Below are 10,664 nucleotides of genomic sequence, written 5' to 3' on the forward strand. Positions count from 1 at the left end.
CCAAGGCACTTCGAGGCACAGGGAGAAGTATTTTTATTTTTTAGTGTTTGTCTAGAATACCCTGGTTGGATTCTCCCTCTTCTGGTGCCTTACAATGCACAATACTCTCTAGATAGGCCTGCCTATGTGCTCTAATATGGGATTATCTGAAGACACAGTTGTCCCGTCAGTTCCACAAAAATATGACTGCTCCTGGAGCCCAGCATCCCCAAAACGATCCCTGCAGTGTAGCTGGAAATGCACTAAACATGGTGAACATGCCCTCATGCTCAGGTACGAACGGTGTGCATGCAGTATGGCAATACTTGGGTTCCTTGTCTTTGTAAAGGTAAGAATAATCCAGACAGGTCAGATTGCAAAGTTGCCCATATTAAATACAAGGCAGTTTTATGAAGGAAAACAGGCTGCTATTTTACTGAAGCAAAGGGTTAGCCTTTTTTTTCTTAAAATTTGGATGCAGTACAAAATAAAACCAGAGTGTATGTGTAGACTGTTCATTTTTGACTTTCACTATTTTCTCAGCTTGGGCTTTCTATTGGAATAGAACTTTTTGGAATAGATTTTGCTTCTCCACACCTTACATTCAAAGTTTCTGCTGCTCAGTGTCAATGATGCTTCTCAGCGTCTCAGCCCAAATTTCCCCCCTTATTTTAGATGTAATCTTATCTCACATCTGAGGATGCAAGCAGAACTTCCCAAGAATGAATTTCCTCTGATGGGAAAAGAGGCTCTTGCGAGCCTGTTTACCCATGTTAACTTGTAGCTTCTCAGAGTCAGCTGAATTGTAAGCGAAAGTGTATTGCTTCTATGTATGCAAAACCTACATCACGAAAACTTTGTTCAAGTGTCCAGTTGCAACATATTTAATAAAACAAATGGCTTAACAGTTTGCTTCATGCCCTTCTATGAGAAGGCACACCTAGGATGTATGTACAATATGGCTCTGAGGCTGCCTTCAACACTAGAGTTTCATGATATTCAGTAAGTGAGCCTGGAGTGCTTTCCTTCAGCCCCCACATGTTCAAGAACACCCAGAGACATGGTACCGTATACTGTCTTAGATATAGCATCCATAGGCAGTTTCAGTGGCCATACAAAGACGGGCAAGCAATGGTTGGGTTTGTCCCTTTCTGATGTCTGTCTGTGCGACTTGCAGGGTGGTGTGGATGATACCGTCTCATTCACAGCCTATATCACCGCTGCGCTGGTGGAGCTCCAGCTGGAAAAGAATGTAAGTCACACCAGAACTCTTGCAGGGCTTGGGAGCATGCCAAGGGAGTCATTCCTCCCCAGGTCTGTGGTTTCAGGGATACCCAGCTTGAGTTGGTGAAAGATTCTGTCACGTTCCGCCATTGTCCACAATAAGCTCAACAGGAAAAGTTTAACTTGGTAAGGAGTTTTTATATAAATGGCCTGATTTATAGCAAAGCAGTGCATCTGCCATTCTCAGCTGATCTCAGGGGAAACAACTGTCTCTGGAAATGGCTCAGGGCTTGCAGGGAAAGGCAATAGTTTTTATTAAACTCACCAGTATAGCTAAAGGAGGAAAAAAAAAGACCCCCTTTCAGGTATGCAGTACCCCCCTCCTTCAGACCTGAAACAAAAGCAGTGACCTTCAAGCCAAGTGTAAACTGTTCTAGCCACGATGGGCTGATATTCCAGCCTTACTGGTACAGTTCTAAAAACAATGCCCTATCTCCTTGGGAGCCGAGACCCACAGCATGCAGGTCTGACAGTTCTGAGCCAGTGTGTTACCAGACACTTCCTACAGCTGGATTCTTCAGTGTATTTATTAGCAATGCCCTATCCCAGTGAGATGCCCAGTCATGTCTTTGTTTTCAACCCACAGCGAGTGATGCTGTGTCCACTCTACTTAATATTCTACAGCCCTGAGAGAGATGCTAGCACTGAAATACATCAAGGATGTAACTGGGATGCTTGAGGGTTGGGTATAGATTTTCACAAAAACTTTTTGTTTGGTCAGAGGAAATTCACTGGGTTTGGATTCCTTTCTAGGACACCATGCTGGATAATGCCTTGCATTGCCTCAAAAATGTAACGCTTGATAAGACAAGCCTTTATGTCAAGGCCTTGATGGCTTATGTCTTCACACTGAACAAGGACATGGAGATGAGAGAGCAGCTCCTGGATATGCTAGAGAAGGAAACTGGTAGGTTGTTGCTGTTTAGAAGATTTTGGGTTCTAGAGATAATGACTGTGTTTAAGGCCTTATTTAATTTGTAGGATTTAATTGTAGTTTTGGCAATTTAACTATTCTCAGATTGGTTTTTGCATCAAAAAAATCAACTGAAGCTATGAAAGTTTCTAGTTTTCTCAGACCCAGGAAACAATTTCTAACCAAAAGCAGAAGAACTGATCCATGCTTAATTTCTGTGGTCAGAGCACTCACTTCAGCTGTGGTGCTCCCATCGTTCTTCAGCAATTCATACATCATACAAAAGAATCTTGCAGAGGAAATTTGCTTCACCATGTCTACTCAGTTGCTGGACAGGGCATTTACTTGCAGAATTCAAACCTTTTGACTGCTTCCCCATTGCTGCTCTACTCAGCTCAGGGCCCTTGGGTGGATGCATCTTTATTGCTGCACTGCTGAGCTTGGTTCTTCCTTTTGTCTCTTTAACTTGGAAATAACTGGACTTCTATCCTGAATGAGAATGCCAGGTCAGGGTTTCAAAACACTTGAGCCTATAAACCTGAGTTAAACAGCTGGTAAAAATATTACAGGACTTGTCTTAAGTAAGTTACTCCCCACAATAGTTCATCTGGCAGTATGGTAAACTACATTGGGGACTGCAAAATAACAGAAGAAAAAAGGGGGAGAGGATTTTTCAGCCTGATCAGCTACCAATGCAGAGTTCAGTTCACTGCATAGCCACTCAAGGTGCCCAGCTGGCTTCACAGGGTGGGTAGTGAGCAAAAGGGAAGCAGCAGAATTGCACACACCGAGTGCAATATTTGTTCAGAGCTGCCTCTGAGATAGTACATATGGAACATGTGACTGGAGCACATCCTCACTGATGTCCAGTCAGTCTGATGCTTCTGAGTTACCAAGCACTTCAGAAAATGTCCCCTTAAGACCCTATGCATGGAGCACTACAAACTGCCTATGGGTCAAGTGATAGTTTTCTTTGGCTCTTGCTTCCACTGATAATAATTAGGAATGACTTGGCAAGAGCAATGGAGTTTTGAAGGAAAGGTATTGTCTCACATGTTGGTGTTCTGCCTGCTGAATCTGCGGATGTCACTGCAGCCACCAGCTGCAGCCAGTTTGCCTGCTGGAGAATCTCTGCCCCAGATAACTATCTGCTGCTGGCTAGAGACACCTTCCATGGCCTGGTGGCTGGGATTCTGTTAGCCTCACTAACAGGATTACAGTTGGATCTCAAACAGGAGTTTGGTGCTTTTTAAAGAATCAGGGTTAATTTGAAGGTCATCTGTAGCTGCATCTCCAAGACACTTTCTATCACTTCATGAAAAAATTGTTCTGCTTATGCCACCTTGGAAATAACAAATCACAAACCCCTCATGCAAAAACCTTCCATTGTGATAAACATAATGAAGTAATACCTAATAGAGTCCCTGACCTACATTCTAAGGTCTTTATGCTGGTTTTAAGCAAACAAGTGAATTTGCACTTCATATTTCAAAAGTGAAGGTTTGTTCTGAAAACTGACTTTGTATGTAAAAGCATTTCAGGTTTTCATATTTGTACCCTTGCAGAAGATGTCTGCGCTGGCATAATTAAGCTAAAGTCTTAGCTGAATTATGGTTAGTCCCCTACCATCACTACAGCAAAACATTCAATCAGGTGCATTCAGTGCTCATGAGCTTGGACCACAGGCGGGATCCCAGCTCCGGCTTAAATTGCCCTAGCTTATGCACTGCACAGTGAGGATGCCAACAAAATAAGTTGGGTAGTCTTGCTCCCCCGGTAGCCTGCCAGCCATTCTCCCTCAAAGAGTGACCAGTTCTTGTATAATAGATACAACTGACAAGGAATGAGTCCTAGAGGTTTTCAGCACAGAGAGCCCTGTTAGACTGTCCTAAGTAAAAGCAGAAACAGGAAAAATGCTGTAGCTTGGGGATATAGCTTTGAATATATAAAGCTGGATAAGACTAGGACTGTACTTTAAACAAAAAGCCTCTGTTCAGAGTCAATCAGTTTCTAGGGGAACTGTTTGCTAGAGGAACTGGTTGAGGATTTGGGGCCTGGATCTCTCTGTGCTTTCAAAGGAAGAAGTGGAGCCTATCACAGATACCTGGCTCTTCAGAGTACAAAAATAACAGGAGAGATTGCCTTCTGTCTCTGAGGTGCCCCAGAAAGGCATAGCATTTTTGTTGGTGTACAGGAAACTGCCAGTCCTTGAAGGGTACCAGGGCAGGAGAAGCTGATATTCATAAGAATCTACTGTTCTTCTCTTCCATATTTTTCTCCCCACATCAGCAGAGCTCCTGACATCGTATTCCAGTAGTGAACAATCTTCTTCCTCTGTGATTGAGACAGTAGCCTACATCCTCCTGGCTCACGTCTCCCAGTCAGACTTGGCACTCAGTGAAGCCTCAGTGAGCAAGCTTGTGCACTGGCTCAGTGGGCAAAGAAATGCCTTTGGTGGATTTGCTTCCACACAGGTAACAAGTCGGGGAAAGTCATGAGGAAAGGAGAGAGATATTGTGCCTGGAGTGATGTGCACATCTCTCATGTGCATGTCACTCTAGATCCACCCCTTGCAGACAGACATGTATGAGCACTGCTTGGGAAGAGGAATGCCATGGGGAAACTTCTGTGGTGTAGTTGGGATAACCCAGGGCCTAGGACTGCTAATCAGGGCTCAGAAGCCACCTTTTCCAGTTACAGAAGTCATCCTGCTGCCTGTAGCACTGACCTTACCTGTGCACTTAGTGGCATAGACCTTGATTGTGTTGGAGTGTGAATCAGGGCCATGAGGAGCATGGTTCTCTCTGCAGTGCCTGACCTAGTGTGCTGGATCTTGCACTGCATGGCTCCACAGCAATGTGACTCTCTCTTTGCCTTCAGGACACAGTTGTTAGCCTGCAGGCCCTTGCTCAGTATGCAGCCCTGATTCCTCAGGAGATCAGAGACGTAAAGGTGACAGTGAAAAGCAAGGAGGCTTCTCCATTGGAATTCCATGTGCACAGGAACAACAAGCTGGTCCTGCACCAGGCATCTCTCCTTGCAGTCCCAGGGATGTACACAGTGCAGGCGACTGGCAGTGGCTGTGTTTATGTACAGGTGAGTATAGAGAAGGAATAGAGCTCTCAGCTTTTGCCACTGACTATCCAAGTGAGGTTTGGCTCTTAAGCAGGCACTATAGTCTCAAATTCTGGGTAGGGTTTGGCTTTCTAGGCAGAATTTGGTCAAGCTTGAAAGAGCTCAGGTATACTCTGTTGACATAGTTTTATTGCAATGATCTATGGCATCTTCTCCAATATATCTCAGCTTTGCTGTTCCATACTACAGAGCCTCGTCATTGTTAAGAGATCAGTAGATATGAAGTCAAGAATGATGAGATACTGCGCAACACCTGCTTCTGTATCGAACATATGCTGCTGATGTCATTGCTTCAGGAGCTGAGCACTGTATATTCCCTGACGTAATATTCTTTGGGTTGTTATCACGTGCAGAGATGAGGAGTGCTGTAGGACCAACGTCTTCTTATCCCAACATAACTGGTCCATTAGGAAAATACATCTTATTTTTCTGGCAGCTTTGATAGTGGTCTGCTTATGGGCCATTCATGCAGCAAAGGGTGCAAGTCACTCCCTGTGAAAACCTCCCTCGCTGGGTCATTTCTGTCCATCCATCTCTTATGATGTTCACAGAGAACCTGTAAGCCATGTATAGACAAGAGAACACAATTATTTTATTGTTAATGTATGTAGGAGGTAACTAGGACTCATGCTGCTTGGCTACACTTGAATATGGTCAGTAAGTATAAGATATCTGATGCAGTACCTGCTGCCGTTCAATCAGTCACCAGGCAGGTGGAGGAAGATCGGCCCATGATGCTCTTTGGAGGAGTGTGATCATCCCTCTTGCTGAGTTGTCCTCTTCTGATTCTTTGCTCTTTCTTTCTTTCTTAAGGGTTTTAGACTTGTTTTGTCAGTATTTTTCCTCTTGAGACCTAGAACTACTAATTAATTACTATCATGTCAACTGTAAACAGTTACAGTCCTTCCTCCTTGTGGGCAGGGTTTTAGCTAATGTACTTTCTCACACCTTCACAATATTATTTTTCTGTAAGGCTGAGACAATGTTGTACTGAATGAGGCCTTGGATCACAGAAAGCTGAGCCTCCATGCTAAGGGTTGCATTTGGCAGATGTATCTGATGCTATGTGCTAAACAGCATGTCTGAACAGCAAGCACAGCTGAGGCCAACTGTGTTAGCCACTGGTTACCAATTCATTAAAACCTGGAGGCACAGATAGTCCTTTAGCTCATACAGGGAAGCTCCAGGGCACTTCACAGAGACTTTTTTTCTCCCCTCCAGACCACTTTGTACTATAACATCCCACCACCAAAAAGAGAAGAGGTGTTTGTCGTGGATGTGGAAACAGTACCAAGAGAATGTGATGGTGTCAGGAAACAGCTTGACATCCATGTGTCCATCAGGTATGAGATCCCTTGAGGCTTTTTCTTCAGTGGAAAGAAGAGGGAGACCCAGTAGTATGACCACGACCCCATAAAAATCTGTCTGTGGAGACAAAGACACAGGGGAAGACTTTTCTTCTCCATAGATCTCAAAAAGATTGTGAACTGAGAATTAAGGCCTGGAGAAGCATGGGAATGCACTGGCAGTGGCTTGCAGAGCCACAGCCACTATCTCAGTCAGCATGGAGCAGCTCACAGAGCACAACTGAGATGGCAGTGTTCCCAAGAGCCAGAGCTCCCACCTTGGGGAACACTTGGCAGCCTGGGCTGAACAACCCCAGAGGTGCATTCTCCTGCAGTGTGAACCTCTACAGGAACCAGACAGCAGAAACTCCAGTCCCTATCCATATTTCACTTGCCCACATCTGTCTAGGATGAGTGTCTTCGTCCATATTCTCCATACTCTACTGTCCTGAAAGAGAACGATGCCAACATTGCTGTTCTCAACCTGTAATGTCAAAGATCACTTTCACCCATTGGAGAGGGCAGCATGAAGCCATAGCACATTAACCATAACACATTTGCTGCACGATCTGTCTCCATATTGAGAAAGTAGATGGAGGCGATTTTTTGTCCCATTGCCCCATCACATCATTGTAGAGAAGGCCAGAGTTTGAAAGTGTTCATTATATCTCCTAGAAATGCTGTGATGCCTTCCACACCTAACGTGCTCCTCTCCTGCCTTTTTTCAGTTATGTAGGAGACCGTGAGACCAGTAACATGGCCCTGGTGGAGGTGGAGAATCTGTCAGGGTTCACTGCTGTGAAGAGCTCTGTGAAAGCGGTAAGACTTTCTCTTCTGGCCTTCCCTGAAGGTATGAAAATCTATTTTCCAGATGTAGCTCAGCCAGAAATATCCAAACATCTAAGAACTGCTGGAGAATGGTAGCTGCTTACCCTGCTACAAGCTAACTAAACTAAGCAAGTGCAGCTATAGCGGGCTGTTTCCCCTATCACAGGGAAGGCCAATGAGCTGATGCTAACCAAGCTCATCTCCTGTCTTCCTATACAGCTGGAGGAGATACCCCTGGTGAAAAAGACAGAGATAAAACCAGACAAAACCACAATCTATTTGGAAGAGGTAAGAGAAGACCACAGGGAACTTCCCATTCAAGTATTAGCAGCTGCAGCACTTTGTGTTGGGACTTTCAGAGATCAGAAATACAAACCTCTAGGCTGGTGTCAAGCAGGCTAACATTGTGGCAAAAGAGGAAGAGAGTGGAAGAACCTGGAAAGACAGAGAAAGAAATCTATGATGCAGAGGGAATAAAGTTGGTATGTAGGTGACTTTGAGATGACCGGTGTGTTTCTGCTCACTTCTATTCTTCTCTCTAGCTGGGTGCAACTTCTCTGAAGTTTAACATCTCAGTGGAACAAGATGTTGAAGTGCAGAACCTGAAAGCAGCAACTGTGCATGTCTATGACTACTACAAGCCAGGTGAGAATTCACTGACCTAGGCAAAGAGTAACTACCATAACCCCCTACTCAGACACAATTCTGACTGTGCCCCTTACTCCCTTATCTCCCTAATTCCAGTGCATTTCCTCCTGCAACTCCAAGCTTGGGTTTCCTCTGAACAAAACTTCTACATCCAAGTAGCAGAATCACTTGCTTTTCTGTTCTTGAAATGAGACTGCCTGGCACTATGACTATGTTGTGTGTATGTGTTCAAAATGACTGAGTTTTTTGACTTCCTCTAGCTTCAAGCCATGTCTCTGTGGAAAGGAAACTTCTCTGCCAATTTAGCGTGTCTTCTCCAGCTCCTTAGCTCTCTTGAAAATACTTAGGCATTTACTGAAAATCAGTGTTACATACTGCCACCCTGATCCACCAGAAGGCAGAATTCAGTTCTATGCTTTTCATGTACAGTGTAATAATCTTACCATCCATTGGGTGCTGCCATGTCTCAGAGAACAGTAGGAAAATAATTTCTTACACTGTAAAGCTCTAAATGAACTATCAGCACGCAGAAGAGAGATCTTGGAGTCATTCTGAGTCTCTCTGCTTATTCCGTGCTCAGTATGAGCCAAAATAGCAGATGGAACATTAAGAATTGTTTTTAAAAAAGATTTTAAGAACAAAATGGAAAAACTGCCACTGGAGATTTAGAAAGCAGCACCACAGGCCCGCATGTTGTATACTGAATTCCATTCTTGTTCCCCCTTCTACACCATGTCAAGAAGAGGAGGAGGCTTCTTAACCCAGCCTTCACAGAGCTAAATATTTTCACCTAATATGCTCTCTCTTTGCTATTCCATCCTGTACAAGAAATTTTGTCCTCAGTACATACAATTTAAAAATTGTTGTCTGACATGAAAATACCAATCATCAGTAAAAAAGCAATGCTATCAGGACACACTACTGAAAGGTTCTCTATTTTCAAAAACGCCCTTGCATTAGAAGGTATCACAATGCATAACAGAGTCTTTTTTTACAGCTGTATGGGAGACATGTTGGGGAGGCAGACTGTAGACGTTTTTCTGTTCCTGCATGCACAGTCTGAAGAGTAAAAAGTTAAGGTAGTGGGATGGTTGTGTTAAAGAGAAAGAAGCTTGGCATTACCCTACCAGGCAGTTCTGTAGCTCACCATCCTTTCCCTTTTGTTTTTACAGATGACCGCACAGCAAGAGAATATGTTTTCCCTTGCAGTTCAGGTTAGTGTTAACAGGCTTCCAAGGTGGGAATGTCTGAAACAGAGCAGAGGACTGGTGGTTAGCAAGCAAAGCAGCCCACCTCTGCTTTGTATTTAATTCCATCATGTGCTGTATAGCCTTCTTGGACTGCAGGTTGACTTGAGATCTACTGTACAAGTTGTGGGCACAGTTTCTAGTCCAGGTACAATCTCAAAGCAGACCAAGGCCTGAGCATATCGTGGAGGGTTAAAAGGATCTATTTTTATTCCATTTCCATACACTCCTCACATGTGCAGTCCTCACATCATTCCAAATCTGAAAGCAACTGGAAATGCCTATGTCAATGACAAAAAGATGTTGCACAACACATTCCTTAAGATCTCTTGGCTCTTAGATAGCTTCCTAAAAATTCATCAGGCACTTTGCCTTTTCTTACTCTTCCTTTCCACAGATGTCTTGAAGAAGGGTTCCTAGTAGAATGCCCTGGCTCTGCAACCAATAATCTTAGTTTTCTGCTTCCATGAGGAAAACTTCATTGCTCTGGCTCTCCTCTTCCCTGCTGGGTTGGATGCACCCTGTTGCCTTTGATTTATGCCCTAAGTTTCTGTGTGAAACCCGGCTTGATACACAATAGTTTGGGATTAAGAGAAATAAAGTATGTGGAACCTAGAAAGAAGACAGTGACTTGACAGTTGATGAAGTCTGCACAGATTTTAATGCCTGAAAAAGAGAGAAACATGACTTAGGTCATGGTTACATAGTTTGCTTTTGGTAAGCATAGTGGCTTAAGTCTTCCTCTCCTCCCTGAGTCCCACCCCTGGGCTACCTTCTCAATTGAGTTAACACAACAGTTTGTCTGCAGAAAAACTCCAGTAAAAAAGAGGCATTTTTAACCATGATCTGGTTCACTACATGGGCCTGTGAATCATCTTTCTATCACAGCTGAAGCTGAGGAACAGGCAAGAGGAGTCTATGGAAGAATTACTTTACCAGCTCTTTCAGACAGAAAAGGACTGTATAACAGTGTCTTATGAAGGGAGGCTGTGAGACTGAAATAACGTCCCCTCCAAATTCACTCCATGTTGTGTGGCCTCTTGTTTGTTTCCATTACTATGTATTTTAGAAGCTGAAAAAGGGCATGATCCTTCAGATTTGACTTTCAGATCCCAGTTCCATTAGATCAAGTGCTCCAGGATTTTCTTTCAATGCCTACTACTTTTAAAGCAAAAAGTCTTTCAAGCCATACAAAGGAAGGGTTAGATTTGCTTGTGCCTGTGAAGCTGTTTTTTTATGGTCTGTGCTTCCTTTTTTTGGAAGCAAACATTTGTAAGCTCCTTT

General features: G+C 43.8%; 1 protein-coding gene across 1 annotated transcript in view; it reads left to right on the top strand.

Moving 5' to 3' along the window:
• The window catches only part of LOC102048622 (alpha-2-macroglobulin-like protein 1), a 30,674-nt gene extending 20,273 nt beyond the window's left edge, over positions 1 to 10,401 (top strand). The window contains 10 exon segments of the mRNA XM_055710612.1: positions 1,157 to 1,231; positions 2,017 to 2,170; positions 4,466 to 4,650; positions 5,057 to 5,272; positions 6,533 to 6,654; positions 7,386 to 7,476; positions 7,705 to 7,773; positions 8,028 to 8,130; positions 9,306 to 9,347; positions 9,778 to 10,401. Of these exon segments, the coding sequence (XP_055566587.1) occupies positions 1,157 to 1,231; positions 2,017 to 2,170; positions 4,466 to 4,650; positions 5,057 to 5,272; positions 6,533 to 6,654; positions 7,386 to 7,476; positions 7,705 to 7,773; positions 8,028 to 8,130; positions 9,306 to 9,347; positions 9,778 to 9,800 (1,080 nt within the window). The 3' untranslated portion in view covers positions 9,801 to 10,401.
• Positions 10,402 to 10,664: the final 263 nt, after the last annotated feature.

Source organism: Falco cherrug, chromosome 5, assembly GCF_023634085.1.
Source record: "Falco cherrug isolate bFalChe1 chromosome 5, bFalChe1.pri, whole genome shotgun sequence".
NCBI classification, from domain to species: domain Eukaryota; kingdom Metazoa; phylum Chordata; class Aves; order Falconiformes; family Falconidae; genus Falco; species Falco cherrug.